Source organism: Aplidium turbinatum, chromosome 5 (genome assembly GCF_918807975.1).
Source record: "Aplidium turbinatum chromosome 5, kaAplTurb1.1, whole genome shotgun sequence".
Classification (NCBI taxonomy): Eukaryota; Metazoa; Chordata; class Ascidiacea; order Aplousobranchia; family Polyclinidae; genus Aplidium; species Aplidium turbinatum.
This window is the reverse complement of record NC_137476.1, coordinates 37,107,445-37,131,161: the sequence shown is the minus strand read 5'-3', so window position 1 is coordinate 37,131,161 and position 23,717 is coordinate 37,107,445. Positions and strand designations below refer to the sequence as shown.

General features: G+C 38.1%; 1 protein-coding gene across 1 annotated transcript; it reads left to right on the top strand.

The window, feature by feature from the left end:
- Window positions 1–2,872: 2,872 nt before the first annotated feature.
- LOC145770393 (uncharacterized) lies at window positions 2,873–19,818 on the top strand. Its single transcript, XM_082582026.1, has 17 exons — window positions 2,873–3,012; window positions 7,016–7,129; window positions 7,203–7,321; window positions 8,211–8,347; window positions 8,862–9,066; window positions 10,060–10,272; window positions 10,763–10,978; window positions 11,330–11,446; window positions 11,844–11,986; window positions 12,610–12,791; window positions 13,106–13,236; window positions 13,858–14,020; window positions 14,474–14,673; window positions 16,497–16,595; window positions 17,415–17,579; window positions 18,475–18,654; window positions 19,523–19,818. Exons 1-17 carry the CDS (start codon window positions 2,915–2,917, stop codon window positions 19,543–19,545), a joined length of 2,505 nt encoding a protein of 834 aa, XP_082438152.1. The 5' UTR covers window positions 2,873–2,914; the 3' UTR covers window positions 19,546–19,818.
- The last annotated feature ends 3,899 nt before the right edge of the window (window positions 19,819–23,717 follow it).

Here is a 23,717-nt window from a genome sequence, read left to right as displayed (position 1 = left end):
TAGCCTAATAGCCTAAAGCGACGAAATAAACTGAGAGTCGCCAAAATAACACACAGTTGCTCGGGGTGTGTAATATTAATTACGTACATGACTGGTTAAAACCAGGCTGTGGAGTTGGGTAAAAAATATAGGCCTACAACTTCGACCAATCGATTTGAATTTGGCCGACTCAGGTTTCAGTGTTGCCATATTTGTGAGAGTTGCCAGAAGTTGTTTTTTACTTTTGTCCTTTTTCATTGTTTTCAGATTAATTTCCCTTAAGTAGTGATAGAAGTTGAAACCGCGATTTTCACAAAAACTAACAAGAACAAAACCTGCTATTTTCTGGTAAAGGTTTAAAGCGCAATATGGAGAACAGAAACAAAAAGGTATTTTAAAAAAAGATTGCAAACAATTGTTTTGTGTAACGAGAAAGAAGGGATGTACCAGCAAACATCTATTGGATTGGCCCATGATACAAAAGCAGAATGCACAGAAGCCACAAACTGGTATGATATACATAAACCAACAAGTAAATAAAAAATAACAGTCACCTCTCAGGCTCTCAAATAGCCTACATGTAGCTCCACACAAACTGCAAATTACATAACGCTTAATTCAATTTTATTGGCTTAAAGAACGTCATGTCATTCAATGTTCAATGAAAGAAAAAGACATTGTTTTGCGGAAATGGCCAATGCTTCGATCTTATGGATCTCCTCAGCGCAGTGGAATGAGAGTAGAGAGTTGTCTTGGATTGCTTAAAAGTTTCGGATGAGATGATAGTTTTCAAGAATGATTAATAGTCAAATCTCGTCACAATATCATTTTTGATCGTCCCCAACAAAATTCAATAGAAAATGAATTTACTATGCCACCCCTTAATCTACGTTGAAGTAAGCAGGAGGACAGAATCTGCTTGTTGGCGGCGATCTGATCACGAAGACTTAAAACTGGCCGAGCTGATGCACATCCTATAACTTACTTCATAGCGAGCGACCGTTGGCTGGACAATTTTAAGAAGCACCACTGCATCGCGTTTAGGACAATGCGGGCGAAGCTGGAATGGATTTGCAATATTTTCTTGACAACATGCAACTGGTCTTCTTCCCACCCAACATGGCAGCCAATTCTCAACCAATGGATGAGGGAATCATAGAGAACCTCAAAAGTCACAACAAGAAGCTTCTACTGTGCGGCCGGCTCGAGGACATGAACGTGATCGTCTCATTCGTTACTATACTGTGTCACTTTCTCTCGATCCCGACGAGCGGCATAGCAATAAATTTGACTATCAGCGCAAATAAAATCGATTTAGTCGTTTAATTTCGGCATTCAGCACAACGTAATTTTTCCAATTAGAAATTGTTATTTTTTTGGAGAAAAGTTGTGCTAAGAAATAATTTGAATGTGTTAAAAATAAAAACTTGAAAAAAAGCCAGGAATTTGTCACTAAGTTAAGACATAACAATCATCTGAAATGCATCCAAAACACTAGAAATTGGATACTAGCGGCACAGATAGGCTATGTGTTAAATATTAAAAAAATGAAGGGTTGTAAATTTGTTTTAAAATTGTCCATTTAATGAGAAAAGGTTTAACAATTTAGGAAATGAAGGAACTAACGATTAATAATGCTGATAAAATAATTAACTTAGATTATTTGACTACACCACACTAGGTGAAGGTCATTTAAAAAATCATTTCAAAATCTTTGTTAGTTGCAGTTCACACCTTGCTTGTGTTTGCAGTAAAACATTTGCTTTTGGCAAAAAGTAGTCAAAAATGTCTTTATACTCGCACATCAAATAAGAGCAGAACAATAGAACAAATTATTTTCTGTAAAGGAAGTCTTAGTTCTTGCCAGCACACAAAAGAAAGCCTCGCCACAGTGACGCAAGATTTTATCAAAATGAAGCACAAAAGACGATTTTGTTGACTCTTTGATTCTTCCACGGCAGATTGTAAAAGCTTCCACATAGCATAATACAATATCATCAACCAACCTAAAGTTCAATAGCGAAAAAAGATATGATGTTTTGCATTGAAGATTTTCATTATACTACTGTAGTTTAGGCTATTTCAGAAGGATATCGCTGTGATAATGTGGCATTTAGAGTCATTGCTCTCAGTTGGCGTGTGAGAATTGAGCTCGCTACCAGGTTTAAGTTTCAGAAATTAGAAATAAGAAGCAAATATAAGAAGTAGGCTAAGTTACTGGTGCAGTGGAAACGTTAAAATTACTAAACTTCAGTTTCATAAAATGTTCACTAGCCCAAGTGAGGTTGTGCTTCAGTACGGTTATTACATCGGAAATATCTTGTGTTTTGAGTACCGTAAGTGAAAGATAACTAGGACTTACCTATAAAGTAGGGATGATGGACTTATGACTGGTAGTGACAGTAGCGCAGTCTACAATGTAGGCTACTGGCAGATGTAACTTAATTATTCAGTGACATTAGTTCTTCTTCTTTGGTTGATTGATGATTTTGACTGATTAGTTGATTGACGATTTTGTAGGGAACATAATTTATTGTAGGCCTACACGTTGCTTCAGTGGCGGATCTAGGTTGGAGGAGAATTGGAGCCCTACTCTCTCTAAAACACAAAAAGTAACTTTATTGAAGGTGTATTTGTGAGGTCGAGTTGGTATAGACTTATACACATTAATTGTATTTTGTTGAAACCCCCTACTGTCCTAAGGTTATTTTCAACTTACTTGCTGTATCCGCCGCTGCGTTGTTTTAATTTCCATGATCGCATTCCATAAAAGAAAATCACAAGTTTATCAATAAAATAAAGATAAATTGCGACCCAATAGTTCCTCTTGACATATTATTGTGTGTTGACATCATGTGGGTTGATCAAAATTTCTTGCTCACAAAATAGAAATCGCTCTAATTATTGTAGATTTAAAATAGTGGCTACAGTTCGAATGAGATCCATTTACGGAATGTGGAATAAAAAGATCGTACTCGGTTTGTTGATTGTATGTCTCGGGGTTGCAACAGCAAACAATCTCAAGGCCAACGGGTGAGGGAATTGTAAGCTTGAATTGAAAAAAAAAGATAGTCAGAACATCAATTGCATTTTACACTAATTCAATGCTTGTAAATGTTGAAATATTGTAAAAAAATCACAACTGGTAATGATGTATTAGCATAAAAGTTACAGTATCTTGAGTGAACTGGGTTCTTGAACTTTCTAAACATTTAATTCTATCAGCAATATAATGAAAGATGAGTAAATCAAAAACACATAAAGATCTAATAACAGCAATTATTTTATTTTTGTTTTGCGAGCAGAATGATTCAACGTAATGTACAGTACTAAAATCTAAATGTCGATTATAATACAGTAGGCTAGCAATAGGGGGGTGTGTTATTTGACGAATTTCACGATGGCAACGTGGTACGGTGCTTAAAATATGTGGAGTAGTATCCAAATCCGGAATATGAAAACAATTATCATATTGGACCACCCTAACCCCCATGTACATGCCCCCTGAAAAGGGGGTATCCATAAAATTCACCAAAATATGAGTTTTTAAGCCTTTTCACCAAACGACGTGTATTTTGGCGGTATTTATGGTGCTCCTATAGGGGTTTTCGGAGTCTGTGAGTTCAAATATGGCATTAGAAATTACCTCCAAAAATCCAATATAATGGTAATCCAATATGGCGGCCAAAATGGCGCTTAGAATGGGTACTTTCGTAAAGTTTAACCAAACATAGTCATGTAATATGTCGAATTATAGGTTTTCGGGGGCGTAGAATTCGAATCCATGACTATTTCAAACGAAAAATAAGCTGATAACAACATATTTTCAAACTTATTACGTATATGTAATTTAGTAGGCTATAAAACACAGTATTCAGCTCTTTGTTAGATTCATGCCGTCAAGAACAAAATTTAAATCAGTCATCGTAACATCCGCTTTGCAACTCGAATTACTCAGGTAAGCTTTCAGATTGGCTCCATAAACAGAAGATGGCAACTTTTTATGGTCTTTCAATAAACGAAAAATGTCACTTTGTTTTGGAACTGAGAGTGCAGTGTCACGAGCGTATCTGATCTCGAGGCATAACCGCTTCTGTTTCTCAATCTCTGTTATATTACTATTTAGAATCTCATCCACATCAGAGTCCTTTGTAAAAGGACTGCCTTGTTTTTTCAGTACCATGAGTATCATAAACAATTAACTGTAGCAAGCCAGCCATCTTCAGTCTAGTGCATTGGATACCGCCAGACTTGTAACAAAGGACTTGCAGGACTGGTGAGCAAATACTGGCATTACCCTTAAATCGTGGCAAGCGATAGAACAGATGATCCTTACAGTTATTGAAGAATACAAACTAAGGAAGAGTAAGAGGAATAGGTTAACAGATACAGAGCCAAAAAAGGGAAGTTTTTGGCAAACACGAGGCAGACATTTTGGACTGGAGACAGAGCTTGGTAGAAGTTTTCTGCAACTGGCATGTAGACACCACATTCATGAGTTGATTGGGGGGCATCTTGCTCAATTGTGTATAGCCCAACCACATGATCCAATGAACAGCTGTTCAAGCAACTGGTAAACAATTGGAGCGAATTGAACCACAACAACTACACATTGATCGAGGTGACTGCTCCATAAAGAGAGTTGACAGGCTATATACATAACACCATCACCTTCCTTCAGACATGGATCGAGAACAGCACCAAGGAGACTTTTCAACATGACTACCTGGAGGTGACAGAACTAACACTGCAGTTTCTTGGAGGGATCGTCCCTGCCAGTTGGAGATCCATCACCATCAAAGCGCCTGGGGCATTCCACCATGCCCGTTGGATTAGCAAAACTTTGTACACATTTAAGGTGGCACTCTTCCGATGCCAGCTTGGGAATGTATATGCACCCGAAGAATTGGAAGACATCACCACTCACCAGTCTTGCTGTATTCTTGGCAATCTTTTACACGAAAGCGTAGTTAACGTGCAGGAGTGCTGCTGATGCACCATCGAATGACCTGGTACTAATGAAGAACCCCCTCAAGGTAGAGGCCAGTATCAGCAAGGACCCAATGATGTGGCCTGTCAAATTTCTCTCCTTGTTCTGGCCAGACAGAAGCTATAAAACCATATGCGGTATCTCTCAGAGAGATTGGTCTCTTTGGCAGTCTTCTCAGAACGAACATCATCTGACAAACAGACGATGAGAAATGCTATGCTGATTGCTGAGGTACCATAACGTGACAGACAGTACACAGACAAGAAAACAGGAGATGCCAGCCTCATCAATTGGACACAAAAGCCCTCAAAGACTTCATTGGACATGACTCTTGGAGCATGTTTGAGCTCTTAAATATTGACTCCAGCTTTGTCAAGCTGCCCGTTGCACAATGGACCACCTCAGATAACTACCGTCATGGCAAGAAAGTTGTGGCCAACCTCCATGTTGTCAATGACGCAGCAAAGCGGGCACTAGGACTCGCCACAGATTTGAACACAAATAAAGCGTCCAAATGTGAAGAGCAGCTCGGCTCCAGGCACTATACAGAGTTGTGAAGGGTGTCCGAGAGAAGCTGCATGGACTGGCAACGTCATCTGAGGTTGTGACAAAAAAGTCACTGGCCTCCGTTTTGTACAGTTGGGACTAATATGAATGTTTATTGTATGAGTTTGTATTGTGTACTGAAGTTACTTGGAAGTAATTGACTTCCATTGGTACATTTCGGGATAACTAATTTTCATTTTGTTCAATAATTGACCATAAATGTGAAGAAAATATGTTTTTTTATTTAAAAGTGGAATTAATTGTTTCATAGACCTCGTGTATTATATGTTCCATGCTCTTTGGCTGTCTTTTTTGCATATTTTGGTACCAAAATGAGCCCTGACAGTCATTCACAGCCTGAAAAATCACCACTTTAGTCAAGTAGTTGTCTTGCCGGAAACGGTTGCTATGGTAACGGACTGTCTTACCGTAAGATGTCATTGAAAAATAAAAATTTTATCATGGGTTTGCTCCTGATACCCATTCACAACTTTTAGGTGACTTACAACTTCGTAGTATAAATTCTTAAAAATAACCCCTTTTTTGGCCCAGCCTAATAAGAGGATATTGCAAAACACAATGCAAAATAACAAGCATAATTCATCAGTATGAACATATATAAATACTCAGGTATATTCATTGCGCATGCCAGGAAAGAATAAGCCTACTTTTGGAATCAAATTCGTATTCTACGCCCTCGAAAACTTATAATTCGACATATCACACAACTATGTTTGGTCAAAATTTACAAAAGTACCCATTCCAAGCCTCATTTTGGCCGCCATATTGAAATACCGCCATATTGAAAATTCTTAGGAATTTTCTAATGTCATATTTGAACACACAGACCCCGAAAAGCCACATATGAGTAAGATAAATACCACCAAAACGCAAGTATAGTGGGTGAAAAGGCCAACAATCTCATATTTTTCTGAAAATAGGGGTACCTTTTATTCAGGGGGCATGTACATGGGGGTTAGGGGGATCGTATGTCGAATTTTCATAAATATTCTAGATTTTGATACTGCTCCACAAATTTTTAGCAGCGTACGGTATGAATCGACAATTAACACACCCTTGCTAGTAGCAAGACTTGTTATTGTGTAAGTTGTCCTATTGAAGTTGTTTTTGAATTGAATTGTTTTTATAGCATGAACAATTGCGTTTTGTTCCTTATTACCTTTCATGGCAAAATGTATAAAATTATTTATTGAACAAGTTCTATTAGCTTGTCCAACAAACAAACGATGGCAATTTACGTTAATACAACGTTACAAAGGGTAGCAAAAGCATAAATTAACAACTTTGCTTGTTGCGACAATTGTTTTGCTAAATATCTATCCATTCTACTGTATAGCTTACTGTAATGGCACTTAGATCTCATGAAAATTTTATCAAAAATTAGCAAATAAATTCGGTTAACAAAATCGCAGAACATTCAACCTGGTTGCATTATTGACAAACAGTCCGGGATTATTAATTTACATTGTTTTGAAACAGGAAGAACGTTTGCAAAAAGGAGGTACCATACGTGCAGACATTCGTTGAAAAGCGGAGTGTGCCCCACGTACGGACATTTTACCAGTGGTGTTGGAACTGGAGACAGGGATTCAGGTAGATGGATTTTAATTAATAAATATAATTTATTTTTCAAAAAGTTTACACTTTTCCTTCCATTCTGCTCCAGGTGCTTGGTCAGTGAAACGTATTACACCACAACCTATGTGACGTCAACACGACAGGCAGTCAGGATTGAGTACAGTTGCTGTTCTGGATGGCGACAAGAAGGAACGGAATGCACCACAGGCAAGTTAGCCACACGGCATCATAATTATGCAAAGCTAATGCAAGCAGGGCCGGGTTTAGCAGATAGGGGGCCTGGGGCACTTTTAGATCCGAAGGCCCCGTGCAAAAAAGTTTTTTTGCGCCCTCGGCGCGAAAAACTTTACAAGGTAACTTGAAAGTCACCTACACCGCCTTTACGCCAAGCTCAGACACAACCTTGTGACTAAAAATTAACCTTGAAAGAAAAGGAGGCATTTGCAGAAACTTCAAAGGCTGAGAGAAAATAATAATAATAACACAAAATCACATTTTTCACGTCAATGGGGGCCGGGGCAACTGCACCCTCTGCCCCCCCTAAATCCGGACCTGAATACAAGGTTGGCTCCCAGACAGCAAAGTCCGTCATTTTCACAATGCTTCAACGTCTTCAGATGTTGAATGTACAAATGATGGTGTTCTGGTTTGAAGAAGGTAATCTTTGCGTCCCCTTACAAGCCTCATGACGTGTCTTGCTCCGAAATAGAAGCGGGCTATCTCTCTGTCGAGCAGGGGATCTCGCTCTTCGTCTTGCCCTGCACCGTACAATCAGACGGTAGATGTGTTGTCATATGAAATGTTTGTCTATGTTTTCGACAAAACATTTTAGCAAGCCAACACTTGAAACATTGCTTGGTCCTTTAAATGCTTTTGGATATTATACACAGTTATGGATTAAAGTGTCAAAATCCTATAAACTACCGTTGGATAGGCTACATGTTAATTACAGTAGGTTACACTTGTAGTCTACATCTCAAATGACTTCAATCCATTTGGAGAAACAAAAATGTTACAAAATGAAACCACACCAAATTTGTTGCAAGCCTATGTTGCCTACGCAAGTGATAATAAATCGTTCCACTTTACGTTTCAGCCATTTGTACTGGAGGATGCAGTGCCTTTGGCAAGTGCATTGAACCGGAACAATGCAAGTGTGACGAAGGTTTTAGTGGCGCGCGATGCGAGAGTGACGTCAACGAGTGTTTGGTCAACAATGGAGGATGTTCTGACGTAAGTTTTATTGAAAATAGATGAATAAAACCTTTGTTAAAATATAACACACAAAAAAATGCTGCAACCCTACTTTAGGAATTTTTTAATATTATTTTTATTATGGTTTATTATTCAACATATTTGGTGTTGGTTTCAGCATGTCTGTTGCTGCAGACATTTACTGTGCTACCAAAACAGATGTTTTCATGTGTGTTCACTAGAAGCCATGACCGGTCATTTTTGACCGGTGAAAAACATAAAATGAGATACTAACCTGGTTGCAAAATTTATGTTATTGTAAGTTAAAAACTATTCATATTATCAAATCCTGATGACGTGAAAACCATCAGCTGTGTCAATTTCTCTATTAAATAAAAAAAACATTTAGAAGTTCTGCCGTTCACGAAATTGAAAAGCTGAGCACAGTGTTCATGACCTAGTGTTTATTCCTGTAATTAGCCGATAATTGTGATTGCATTTGGAATAATTTTGGTCGCATTTAAGATCAATCAACCTTTGAATAACTTCTCAGCTATGTAGCAACCTCTACGGGAGTTTCGTTTGCGATTGTTCGTCTGGCTACGTATTGGATGGCGATGGTGTGACGTGTTCCGATCATGACGAATGTCTGACGTCATCGCACGGCTGCCAAGATCTTTGTGTGAACAAACAAGGAAGCTACGAGTGCTCCTGCTCGAAGGGTTATGAGCTCATGATGGATGGAATGTCATGCAAAGGTTTGATGACGTATGCTTTGCAATATTAGCCTCCACACTCTAATGTCGTGATAATTATTATTAATCTTGTTAATCGTTTAAGTATTTTAAAACTGAAAGAGGTTGTGAAGAGATGTGAATTTATCTTCATACTTTTATATTCTCGAACTTAAAATATATTGTTAATATATCAATTAATATATAATGTATTTTTATAATATATATTGCAGTATATATTACTAACATTAATACACTAATACAAATAATATAATATATATTATAAAGTAATATTAATTAATATATAATGTCATATATTATTATTATATAATAATTAATATACAGTTTTGTGAAACGCTTTCAAAACAGACTCCTCTGATCTTAGCTAATTTATACTGTGGTGAGAGCTTGTGCTGTGCATTTAGATTTTGTTGCTGTACAGTATTTTTAGGAATAGGTTTGATCATTTATCTGAAGAACATGCTTTCTTTCTCCAAATCAGTTTCTTAAAATATTCTTTCACTTATACCAAAGACAGGCAAGACACAACAATACAACATGGTTGAGCATTATAACAATATATTTTACATGTTTTTAAATAGCTTCAACAGCCAAACGTTTTCGGCTTAACTTAAGCCCTCATCATGAATCTGAAAGTATTTATAAAAATGCAATAAATTTCAACAGATTTATAAATTTCAACTTATTTTCACTTAAGTAGCTAAATGCAAGGGACCCATCGGCAATAAAATTGCAGTTACTCTTTTTGAGTTGAAAAACTTTGTTTTGTTAGTTCTGGTTTTTCAAAAGGAATAACTTGATTCAGATGATTCAGATGATTCAGATGATAGGCTGAAGTTAATAACGTATAAAGCAAGAATCCTATGCAAGTCTGTGATCAGAAATAAATTGCTGTATTTTTAGTTCTAACGAAACAGAGTGCCATATAGTGCCATAACGTGCCATCTAACGTGCCAAGTGCCATATTCACACAAGTGGATGTATTCTTTTTAACAGAGATCAACGAATGCGACAGCAATCCTTGCGAACAAATTTGCTTCGATCTGATTGGTTCATTTGACTGCGCCTGCAATGAAGGATATAGTCTCGGATCTGACGTCACATCCTGTCATCCGATATGTTCCCAAGGATGCGGAAACGGAGGATATTGCTCTTCTCCTGGAAACTGTGCTTGCTCCGAAGGATGGAGTGGAGATAGCTGTGAAATCCGTGAGGAGTTCTGCAATTGTTACGTCACAATATTATAATTGAGTTGTCTTAAAGATAGAAATTGCAGAAACAAGCAACAATAACTACATTGATCATCTTTTTTGTCTGTGCTTATTGGGAGTGGATTTAAAACATACTGCAGCTTGCTCTTATCCCGCATCTATTTAAGTCAATCCTGAAGGATTCATCAAAGCTGAAAGGTTGGCCAACTTACTATTAGCCAAAAATAAACATTCTACTTCCCAAAGAATAACTATTTGTTAATAGGGATAATGCTAGTGCTTCAAAAGACACCTATAGAAAAGCACTGGGCTTGTTATTTTGCAGCAGCAATGCAATCAATTCGATTGATTCTGTAAATAGCAGCTGATCAATCTGTTTCGTAGACGCATTTACAAGTCAAGGCTTCTTCTACAGAATGTAGGATAAAGGTAGCAGAACGTGGGATGAATTAACAAGTTATTTACAACTAACTTCAACTTCTTATCAGCGATTTGTTCTCCATTTTGCAACAATGGGATGTGCATGGCTCCCGACACCTGCATCTGTGAGGTTGGATGGGAGGGGGTGTCGTGCGATGACGACACAAACGAGTGCTCGCGTAACAATGGCGGTTGTGATGACATATGCACAAACACAGCGGGCAGTTACGAATGCTCATGCAAACCTGGATACCTGCTGTCCGAAAATCAACATAGCTGTACAGGTGATAAAGTAATGGGCTTCTACGAGGTATCAGTAATTAAGTATTGTGGTTTATCAGTATTGCAAATAAAAGATCAGGTTTGACGAAAAAAGTTTTTTTTACCCAATTTACTTACTGCTCCATTTTGCTATAGATAGATATTTTTTTCATAGTTAATGTTTTTGCGGTCTTAGTACAAAGTAGGCCTACAAGGTAAATTTCACATACAGGGTACAATAAGAACATCAAGTGAAACATGTCTTTAAGATTTATTTTCAGACATATGTAGGATGGAGGAAATTAATCAAAACCCTGCTTTAAAAACTTTATTTGGGTAATGCTTTAACTTATTTCTCACATATCAACTCACAGATCACGACGAATGTCTCATGATTGATCATGGATGTGACTTTTGTGTGAACACGCCTGGATCATATGAATGCATATGCCCGGATGGTTATTCCTTAGTCGATGGCAAGAAATGTGTTGGTGAGTAGTATTTAACCAGAAATGAGTGTCAAGACTTTTTCAACCACAGCTTTATGCAGACACAAGATACAGTTTGATCTTCGCCCTGTTTTGCAGCAAAAGATAAAATAGTATTTTCAGTGCGTACTATTTGAGATTCATCATCATCACGTGCCGTTTCCGATCCGAAGGTTGGCTGTCATTTTCTTCCACAAGTCACGTTCTTCCGCTACTCTTTTTGTTTCTCCAATGCTTGACAAATCAGCCCACTGTATAACGTCATCTCCCCATGTTCGTCTCCTTTTATTTTTCTCCTTCTTCTAAATTTGAGATTAAATTACATAAATAACTGTTTTATTTATTTTTTTGTTGTTTCTGAATTTTATGAATTCCGAGTTTTATTTTGTCTTTCTTGCAGACATTGACGAATGTTCTTCATCGCCGTGCGATCAAACATGCATCAATACAAACGGGAGCTTTCATTGCGCATGCGCAGAAGGATATGTAATGGACGCCAATGGCATCCAATGTTACGATATTGACGAATGCAAAGAAAATGTGGTAAATTTGCAATCAAAATTTGTAGCAAATAAACTTGATATTTTCGAAAGCACTGAACAGTTAGCTCAGTGGTTACGACCCGAGCTCAAGATCACGCGGCGCGGGTTCGACTCTCAGGGTGTGCGCTTGAGCAACGCACTTTCAGGACTGCAGCCGCACCCAGTGAATGGAATAGTTCCCCGGCAACAACACTTCAACAATTGGAAAACTTCACTCTGTCAATCTCGGTAACCGGCCCTGCGTCAAAAGCCTCTACAAGTATGCGAAACAACCAGGAATAACCAATCAAGGCTTTGTCAGTCCGAGGATAAAGATTCAAAAACCAAACCAGTTCTTAACTTTTAGTAGAAGGCTGTTAATAGCCTCATAGCCTCAATACAGCATCTTTTGTGTATTGGTAATTGCAATCTGCAAAACAAAATATGTTAGATCATTTTTTTTGAAAATTACTTGTAATTGGAAGCTGATTGCTTATCTTGCTCCCTGCTTAGTTTTTACTCACATGGACCAAGTGCAAAGATTTAAGACAAATTGAAATGTGGCCGAGTAAAAAGTTAAAAATCACTTGAAGCTGATAATTGTCAAACTAATGTTGTTGTCGCAAACTATTGTATCATTCTCAGCACAAATGCGAACACATCTGTGTGAACACGAACGCTTGGTACAAGTGCGCATGCAGGGAAGGATTCGAACTTGGGTCAGATGGTCTCTCGTGTTCAGACGTCAACGAATGTGCAGATGATGCTTCGAATACTTGTGAACAAGATTGCTCGAATACTCTCGGGTCCTATGAATGTTCTTGCTTGTAAGATGCTTTTTATGTTGAATTATTCTTTTGACCGTTGAATTTATGTTTTGGTGACTCATTTTTGACTGTTTTTCATTCAGCAGTTGTCAACCATACTTTTATAATATTTCAATTTCATTTCATTTTGCGGTAGCCTATTAGCCTACAACAATATATCTTCATGCAATTGATTTAATTTACGTTTTTGTAAATTGTGGTTCTTTGGCGTGCAGTTCCATTCTAATGTTAGCTACAGCATTGCACAACAAAACACACAACCAATCCATTAAAGCATTGCGTACAAAGTTCGAATAACGACATTATTGCTTTAGCTCTGGTTACACCAACAATGGGAACGGTTGTGAGGCGGTGTGCATCCCTCCTTGTCAAAACGATGGTATATGCGGACTACCGGGAGTGTGCACTTGTCCCATCGGGTGGACTGGTCCTTTATGTGAAATAGGTGAGTGCACAAGTCAGAAATGTAAGCCAAACATGATAATATGACACTTTGCAATGGAGATAAGTAACATCCCAGCAACAACACTTTAACTTTAACAACAATACGGTACAACATTAACAATCGGAAACTTCAATCTGTCAATCTCAGTAACTGGCCCTGCGTCAATAGCCTCTACAAGTATGCGAAACTACCAGAAATAACCTATTAAGGCTTTGTCAGTCCGAGGATAAACATTCAAAACCAACTGAAACCAAGTAACTATGAATATAGTGTAGCCTGCAGATGGTGACTAATATTTAACATAAAACATTCTACAAGTTATTTCCAATGTAAAGTTGAAAGTAAACACACAAATGTTTTCAGTCTACAGGAAAAATTTGAGATTAATTCTAAGCGAATGTCCTCTGCTGAACTTATGCAACAATAAGTAATTATTCAAAAGCGCATAATATGCAATGCATTCCGCATTCAATAATTATATGAAACACCTTATTGTTCACAAAACGATACAACTGATCAAATATCCCTCAAGTAGGCTATATTTTCTTTATTCTATTCATGTTTTTTTTTTTGCTCACATGAATATTGTAATTCCAACTGCAATTAATATTATTCTTGTAGACATTGATGAATGTGCTGACGGATCTAACCAATGCGACCAGGACTGTATCAATCTACCTGGGGGCTACCTATGCACCTGCCAAGTTGGTTACACCATGTTGGATGTTCATGCGTGTGCCGATGTGGATGAATGTGCAGACGGTTCATCAAAGTGCCAACAAATGTAAGAAATATTGTTGCAAACAAAAAAGAAAGGCTGCGTAGTTACTACACTGACTTTTTCACCAAGTTGGTGCATTTGTTGAAAATAAGTTCGTTCTTTCTAAGTTGGAAATTAAAAACGTGGCATTGATTTTAAAAGTTTCGTGGAATTATGAAGGCATAGTTAAAGCGACTGAACGCTATGGTAAGGCATTGTTTTTGGTCCACCCCATACGTACTGTACAAGTGTAGGCTACATAATGTGTATATTCTATAATAATACGAATAAGATAGAGAAGAAGCCTTTTTTGATGCAGAGAAAACGTCTACCGAGTTTGATAATTTAGTTTACTTGTTGTGTTCAATCAATTGCGTTTGCACCCGAGTTGATGATTATTAAATGTAACATTGAGACGTCGGAACAGAAGTTGAGAGACTGGTGTTTCCATTTCAAAATATGAACATGCATATCTAGGTGTACTAACACTCCTGGAAGTTATTCCTGCTCCTGTGAAGAGGGATTCCTCTTGGACACAAATGGAATGACTTGCTCCGATCACGATGAGTGCTTCACTTCCGTGAACGAATGTGATTATTGCGCGAACACTCAAGGATCATTCTCTTGCTATTGTCCGGAAGGTTACGTACTGAAAGAGGACGGAAAGAGCTGTTCTGGTGGGTATATACTGTATTGTTATAAGAAAACGTCTGATATTTCAAATAGCATAAATCAAGCTAATATTTAAAGTACTGTAGCAGTGGTTTTTTATTAGTGTCTTCAACCATGAAAAAGCCAGAGACTAATCCTTTATGCTGCAGCCGATTGCAAACTCAGATTGCAAACCGATATAAATTGATATTCTTTTTTTAAACCTTTTGCTTATCATTCACGAATGAATGACCGCTTTCTTGAACTTCTTTTTTGAACCGCCTTGAGTTATAATAATATAATAGTGTTACGCTTAACGTTTTTAATATTTTGGTTTCTTCCAATTTTTGTAGTTTTTAATAGCTTTATTAACTGTTCTTTTAGCAAATATTTTACTATTCATCGACGCCTATTTTGTTTTATGTTAGGCTATTTATTGTGTTTTTAAGGTTTTGCCAAAACTAATATTATGTAGATTCCAATCCATCAGGATTACTCAACTACTTCCAACAATCAGTCTTGAATGTTTCTCTCCTTGTGAAAGGATTTGTAAGGATTAAACGTTTTTATATACACACCTGAAACTTTTGTAAAACTTTGAAAGCCCTCCTTTATAAGTAATAAGGATCCTTTATTCTGTAACAAAACGATGCTAGAAAAGCATTTTGTTAAAAGTTTTACAAATCGTAGCGTCAACCAACGCTATAAAATGTTGATAAATTGTGCATTCTATGAAAAAACAAACTCGATCTTTCTCATGGATTGAGTAGAAATTCAATCGACCAAACCAAGAACAAATACAGCAACCTATACTTACACGTCACAAATATGGCTGTTCAAACAAAGGTTTTATTGAAAACAGCACGATCTAACAATGCGCACATTTAAATGAAATAATATCAAACGCTATTTTGTGATCAATCAGTTTAAATGCCACTTCTCTTTACTTAAACTTCGTTGGACTTGCGTCAGTGGTCCAACGCCTCTGTATTATGCAAAGCTTAAGTAGGTAGGCTAATAAGCTTCCAAACATGCTTTCTCAGTTTGAGGATCAGTGAAACATTGCTCCAACTAAATGGGTTAGTTCCCAGCTAATTTAATTTCTGCTATTTTTTGAATTGTTATGAGGCGCCTGTTTACTTGTTTTATCAGAGTTTTACTGTAGCCTACGTGGATTGTTTTTTCTCTAAATATTTCCCTGCTGTAGCAATAGCCCACAAGTAGCCATCTCTACCAATGGTTTTTCATTTCTACTAATTAATTGGTACGTTTGTGTCCTTTAGATAATGTTGATTAAAATCTTCAGCAAGGTCTGTCATTCTTTGTTTCATCCTCGGCTGCATGGTCAAGTGGTGGCTTAAAATTAAGGTCGCAGGTTCGACTCCACTCAAGAGCACGCGGCTATCTTTAGACAAGACACTTAATGACATGTCGAAAGCAGCAAAGCAGTTGACTCGATGACTACATGTTTACCTTCCCCGCTTCCTGCTGTCTGTTGTGTTTATTCATACTGTAATGTAGGTTAGCTACTAAACTATGTTTTCACAATGGGCACAAAATGAAAGCGCCGACTACTTTACCACAACATCGAATTTTTTTAGTGGTGTTACGCTTTTTCTACATCTTTATCTTGGTTAAATCAATCGAGATTTTTCACACATTATCATGATTCAAGACCATATTTGGACATATCTTATTCCTATACGATAAATCATAAAACAATCCTAAACTGCACTGAGGAGACTTTAAGGTCGATACAGTGGAGTCCTGCCTATAGTTCATAGGCTATAGGTCTAACTTAACAGCTAGGCTAATTATTGTTTGCAATTGATATTTATTGATGTTGCAGCTGTGTGCGATCCTGGGTGTGCAAATGGTGGACATTGCGTAGCTCCCAATACGTGTGAATGTAGTGAAGGTTGGAGAGGAGAAAGTTGTAATTGGCAGGGTAAGAAAATGATAAAAGTGAAGTGGAAAGTTTATTGTTTATTCTTAAATGCTCGTGTTGTTGATTTTTCTTTTTTATGTTGGTTGTAAGGTTCAGTCGTCCCCGCATGGTTTCATCAACTGGCACACCTCCAGTTGCTTTAGGTATGTGGAGCCAACTGGTTCTTCCAACTAATTCATCTACTTTAAACTGTTAGGTTTGGTGGCCGTGCTTAATTTACTTTCGTGTACGTAACCTTTAAATTTGCATCGCATGCACGTTTTAAACTTTTGTAGTTTTGCCACCTTTTCCTTTTGTTGGTTTTGTTCCCGTTCACTATTTGTAACTTTATCATTACTGTTGTTTTCCGACAAAGAAAAATAAATTGAATTGAAAAGATGTGATTTGACATAATCTACGCAAGAATGCATCAACATCCAAAGTTTTTATAACATTGTAATACTTGGAAACAAAGCAAAAATATGGTTTTCTTAAATATTTCCTATTTTATAGATTTGGTAGAGAAATACTTTTTTAACCATACACAGATAATCGATACCAGCTTTATAAGATTGAATTGCATAATTCAAAATTTTATGTAGGCCTACGGTAGCCTATTATTTTTTGAATTATGCAATTCAATCTTATAAAGCTGTTAGGCTATCGATTAGGCTACTGTCTATGATTTCCTATTTCATACGTGAAACCGTCTAAGCTAAGCTGCAGATAGCCTTCGGTAGAATAATTTTAACATGTCAAAATTTATGCTCTGTAGGCTAATAAAAAGCTAAGCAAGTGCTAATTTCTAAATCTTACAAAAGCTGAAAATTTTATTTTTAGTGACTAAAAATCACTGGACATTGAATTCCACTGGATGTCAGTGTTACTTCGATCACTCAAGGTTCGATTGTGCGTGTTGCAACCATGGTGGTTGTCAGTGTACGGACGAACACAACGACAAGTGTGTGCAATGTGGATACGGCTACACATGTGTAGGAGAATACGGTGAGTATACTTTCATAATGAAATACGGTATTAAAGAAATAAATCTATATTCAGACTATGGTCATTCTTCTTTGTTTGAACCTTCTTCGCCACTCAAAAGGTCGAGGGGCTCTGCCCTTTGCGCTTCACCACCCTTGAGTAGTGGCGGCGACTCGGTCTAGATGTTTGGACAGGTATCCAGCAGCCACTAAATTGATTCGTTATTCAGTTCACGCAGACCAGGCACACCATTTGGCGCATGACAGCCCTAAATGGCGCAGTTTTAGATGGTGTGGTCTGTGGATAGTTCCTCCTTGCAGCACTCACTGACTAATGAGAGTAGGCTAGTTAAAACAAATCCATTTTATATTACTGTACATAGTTTTATGTCCATCAGAATGTTGTGTGTCAAAATGGGCCACGTGTTTCAATTTTCTTGAAGTAATTTTTGGCCCGGTCCATGTTGATGTTATGAATATTGTCTTGCTATCGTCTTGGTCTGCTTTTTCCTCCAATTTATTCCGAAACTTCTACTTTGAAGAACTAATTTCACGTCTTTGATTGTAGTTGCAAGTGGATAAACATTTATCCATTTTTTAATCCAATGCTTTTCATCCCAGGAGATGGTAGCCTATAGGTTACGCACTTGTAAGGATAAAAATGCTTTAGGCTATGTCTAATCGCAACAGATTTGCATTAGACCTATAAATTAAGAATAACGCAAAGTAGCCTACAGCAGTTTATAGGCCTACTGACAAGTCGAACTCAACGCCGAGTGAGATCTAGAATTGTGTCACCTGTCTTCTATTTCCATATTATGATGTCAAAAACAATCGATTATGGGAAGCGCTGGAAATTTTATTGAAAAAAAAAAAAACGTTGCGGCGGAGATAAATTTCATTGTGGGACTTTGCAGACGACGATAATCGCTTTGGGTTGGATGGATGGACATTGTCTGAGACTGGATGTCCTTGCCTGGTAAACAACAAAAACGATTTGAGCAACAACGACTGCGCTTGTTGTCAGCACGGGGGATGCCCCTGTGGAAAGGAGAACCCACGGCGATGCTCACAATGTGGCTTGTCCTACATGTGCTGTAAGTCTTTGGCTTGTTATAGGCTACCAATTCATATGGTACAAATACTTGCCAGATTTGATACGGTAACGATTAGCACCAGATTTGCTGTAGCATATGGGTAAGTCTGTTAATTTGTGTCACTGTGAATAAGTTTAACCTTTAGACAAACTTTTGTAACTTCTGAATCATTAACTGGTGGTGTAAGCTACTCTATTCGACGTAGGCTACCGGTATCTTTGTTTGTTTATCTTTATCCTGCATTGCGGGAAAGCGGACTTGAGCGCTATGCATCGGTGTACGCCTTCCGACGTAGCCTACACCTGACCCACGCTGCAGCCGACGGCAATGTCTGTTTCCGGTTGTCTACTTTACTTATGACTTAAATTTGGTACTACCCATTACTCGAAATCGATCACTGGGTAGAGGCAATTATCGTAAAGTTTCTTGCCCAGAGAAACAACAGCAAGTGCGGGTGGCTGGAGTCGAACATGCAGGCTTTCGACTGTGAGCCCAATGCGCTAACCACTCGCCATTCTCTGTCGGAATAAGCAATTAAGCGTAAAATTAAGATTGAAACCTGGTTTTAAATCCAGAGGCACCAAGTTCCGCTCCAATTGAAGTTAAGCTTTGCCCTGTCAAATAAACTTGGAGAGTGGCATAACTTTCCTGTATTATGGTCGGTCGACTGTCGTGGCCGAGTGGTGAAAAAGTCTGTGCGACATTCAAAAGGACGTGGGTTCGATACCGCTTCAAAGCACACGACTGTCTGGGCAAAGACACTTAATGGCAAGCCAGGGAGCAGCTGCTTCCTGTCGTCTGTTGTATCAGTGTTCAGTATGTTATCGCAATGAGCGCTAATAAAAGCACAATTATTATTATGTTGCAGCTATCAACAAACCATGGGAATAATTGGCTGTGTTCCTGAGAAGCCCGGGCGTGTTTGTAATGATGTTTTTGTGTAAATACCGCAGTTAATTTTTAAGTTAAAAGTAAACATTTTAGGCTACTTAATTTGTAGACGGTAAAAAGTCGCTTGTAGTTACCACTTGAAGCTTAATGTCTGGCACTTGTCAACTTTCATCTTAAAATTTATTCGTAACCGACAAGTTATTTGACAGCGCTATCAAATGTGTGTCATGATATGTTGATTACTGTGAATTAAAATATTTACCGTTTAACATTCTTCAACGCTTTTGACATTCAAGTTTTTCAATGTGCTTGGCTGTAATTGGAGACTTGACGATAATTTTCTCTTAGTTTTTGGATAAATGGTTGGTTGGTTTAAATCTTTATCCTCCGACTGACTAAGTCTGACATCATTAGTCCTGGTAGTTTCGTATACTTATGGAGGCTTTGAACCAGTGACGCAGGGCCGGTTACCGAGATTGACATAGTGGAGTTTCATGCAGCTAATTGACTTGCAGCAAGTCGGATTCTGAGCTATTTACGAAAGAAACCTACTACCTGTAGGTATTATAACTTGACTCATTGAAGCAACTAGTTACAAAACTAAATTCAGAATTCGCAAGATGGCCTCCGAACCCTCAAACATGGTTGTAACATTCCGGGAATTCACAACTTTCACAGTGGTTGCCAGCGTCATCGGTTGTTCCCCACACATGTCACACCTTTTGATAGCCACACGATCATCCAATTAGTAACGACAGTATATTTTTTACAAACAATCAGCTGAGAGAAACAACAGTGTACAAATTTTGTTACGGAATATACCGTTGACCTTGAAATTCCATGATGGAGCCGGCTGATAAAGAGGGAATGCTTTAAAAGTCATGTAATTCAACAAAAATACCGGTGATAAAATTGCAATAAATCTTTAATAGACTGAACAGTACTGCAAAATGGGGAAATTATGCCACGTAAAAAGTAGAAGAAGTTACATAATCATATCCCCAGGGTACAATATTGAAGGCAAATGTTAACCTTGTGCTGAAACTTTGTGGCCAAAGTGAAACTGGTTTTGTGATTGCAATGAAACCACGTGACCTACAGCTGATAAAGAATGTGGTTTCCTTATTGCTAAACAAACATCATTTACTTTCACATTGTGACATAGAGGTATACCAGGCTGCCGGAACAAGGAAATGTTGGCACAGTATTGTGACGTATTGTGCTGTGGTAACAACGCAGGCAAGCGCTTATTGCCATTTCCACGCTTATATGTGGCTCACAAAAACGTAACAAATGGTGAGAGAAGTTGAGCATTGTACTATCACTATTATAGTTTTGTGACCTGACAATCGCCGGCCACTTGAACGTTCAGAAACTGGTTTGATAAAGGCGACGTAATTTGAAATAAATCCGTAGGTTTTTCAGTCATGTGACTGATCACTCATTGCTACCAACGCAACACAATTTCAGCTGCACACAGAAATATATGTAAATATACATCAAGGAAACAACAGTTGGTTAGCCACAATCACAAAGTGATAATGAAACAAAACAAGACGCTGTTAGCATTTACTGCACTTCAAGTTAAAACAATAAAACTGAAATCAAACAACCATTGCTGCATTTGCGATCTAAAACAAAGTCAAAGTTTTCGGTAAGATTGTTTAGAAAGAGCGTTGTTGTTTGAGGGAAGAGCAAAGTTTTGGAGTTAACAAAATGATTTCCATTGCTTCAATCTTTCAGAGCCATTTAATCATCAAAAGTCACAGGCTTTGCTGTGCCTAACGTGTTGAAAACGGAAGTATGTGAAATCACTAGTACATGCTTTTTCTTTCATTATTTAAAGCGTTAATCATCATTTAAACAACGTCAACTACCCTTTTAACATGCACACCCATAGACTTTTCAGTTACAAGATACAACAAATAGTGCATTGGTAAAAGGTTAATTTTGTTGCACCAAGATCATATAAAATAGAACAAAGTTGACAAAGTCCAACTAATTAGCACTTGAAATCATCAAGAACCCGATGGCCAGGTGCATACCAGATACCAGAGGAACCTCTAATATACAGTAGCCTACATTAAATTAACCATCACACATGTTGTTGTGCTAGGTGGTTCATTTCTGTGCTGTGTAAATCTTTGTAGATATTTGACAAGGGCTTATAAGTAGACGAAAACGTTCGGAAATTTTTTTTTATCAGGTCATCAGTATTGCTGTTGCTGGGTTTGTCTGTTTGTGAAAATCGGCTTTGTTTGCAGAAGTTGTCACCAAACTGTTGAGTGTTGACCTTGCTTCTGCCACGTTAGACAAACCGAGACGCCATGAAAATCGGCTTTTGTTTCCATTGCAAACACTGTTATTCCACACATAACGTTGTTTGGCATTGTTGGGAAATAAATCAACCACTGCCTAGAACCACAGTTAATGTGCTCAAGTGTAACAAACCGGTTACATACCGTCATCAAATAAAGAAAATCCACTCTACGTTACCAAAAGCAACAACAGGCTCTGATCCAACAACAGGCTTGCATGTTCCTCGGCAGCCGATTTGTAGCAAGAATTGACAGCGATAGACACCGTGTTTCGCCCATGAGGCTGGGCTCGTCAGTATCGCACCACTAATTCTGCCACAATGATATTCGACCACCGCTTTACCAGTCAGTTTAACTCTTATCTTTATGGAGAAACATATCGGCTGCCGAGAAACATATCGTTGATTGGAAAGTCTGAATGGCTTGCGTGGAAGCTACACCGTTATGGTTAGCGAATCGCAGCTGCTCGCTGTACTAGCGAGTGCTCAGCCTTGTGCTGATAGCCGGGAAGAACGCCCCTCTCTTCACAACAGGCTTGCATGTTAATCATAGTAACATCAATCAAGAAATACCTTTTGACAAAACCCACAACAATGCTCGATATGAACGACTCGGTTACGTGTCATGTGAAAATAGAAATGAAATTATTTCCAAGCGAGTCAGTCCAACCTTGTTCAGCTGAAAAATCGCTTTCGATCTGCCAAGTTTTCAGTTTAGCTTACTTGTTTCAATAAGCTAAACTGAAGGTGACCTGGCAGAAGTTACAAAAAATGGAATCACTTTCTACACAATCACAGCTCTGCCAGAAAGTAGACTTTCAAGTTGAAACTTGAGGTGCTCATTCTGTGTCAACGATAATATGGAATGCTTTCTCTTGTGACAGTCAAAAGCAAGCTGAATACTTGAAAAAGAAAACGTAACTTACTAGGAGAAAATGGCTGCACGTTTTATTTTGAGTAAACTGTTGAGTTTCCGGTTACAGCTACTTACAATTACAGTGTTGTAAAACTAGAAGAAAAAACAAAGTTCTTTATCCCTCTTCATCTACAATGCGAAGAGAACACACCATGTATCTACACAGCAAGATGGAGAGGAGAAGGCTGAGTGACTTGCTTTCAAAAGGATGCATGTAGGGAGGGTACAAGACTTTGCCATCGGATCCAGAGAAGCAAAGTACTTGCCCATCAGCACATGATGGGACGCACAACAAGATTCGTGTGGCGGCTTGGAGAAGTGACACGAAGTCTCTGAGAACCTAATCAATCTGGGTAATGTAGTATGACGCTTTACTCCCTACGACAGCGTCTCAAAGTCGCCCCTACAACATTTCATTACGTCCAATCAAAAGTGGGCTATACCTTGTACGCTTTCTCTTCAATCCCAGTGGCATATTTTGAATCGTTTTGATAATGCAACTTTGGTTGCTGGCGCCAATTTATCATGTACACGCTAGTTGCGGTGTTTCAATCTTCAACGCATTTGTCAACAACAAACAAGTAATTTGAATGACGTGGAAACAGCAAGAAACGAAACGCAAAATCCACAAGTATAAAGCATCATTGTCCAAGATTGACAATGAGAAGTTGGCGTTTGCCGTAAATAAAAATGATACGCATGGTTGAACATTGGTGGGTTTGTCCACTTATCGTTTATATGTCATAATAGCGTAACTCAACGGCAAACAAATGCAAACACAGCGAAGCTTTTGACGGCCATCGTCGCTGCAAACGATGTAAGTTACAGACGACAGTCATTGATAGTTGTCAGATTTCCGTAACTCTGACAACATTCGACATAACGCGATTGTTGACATTGGGAACTTGAACTTGGAATTAACGTAAAATTGGCACAAAA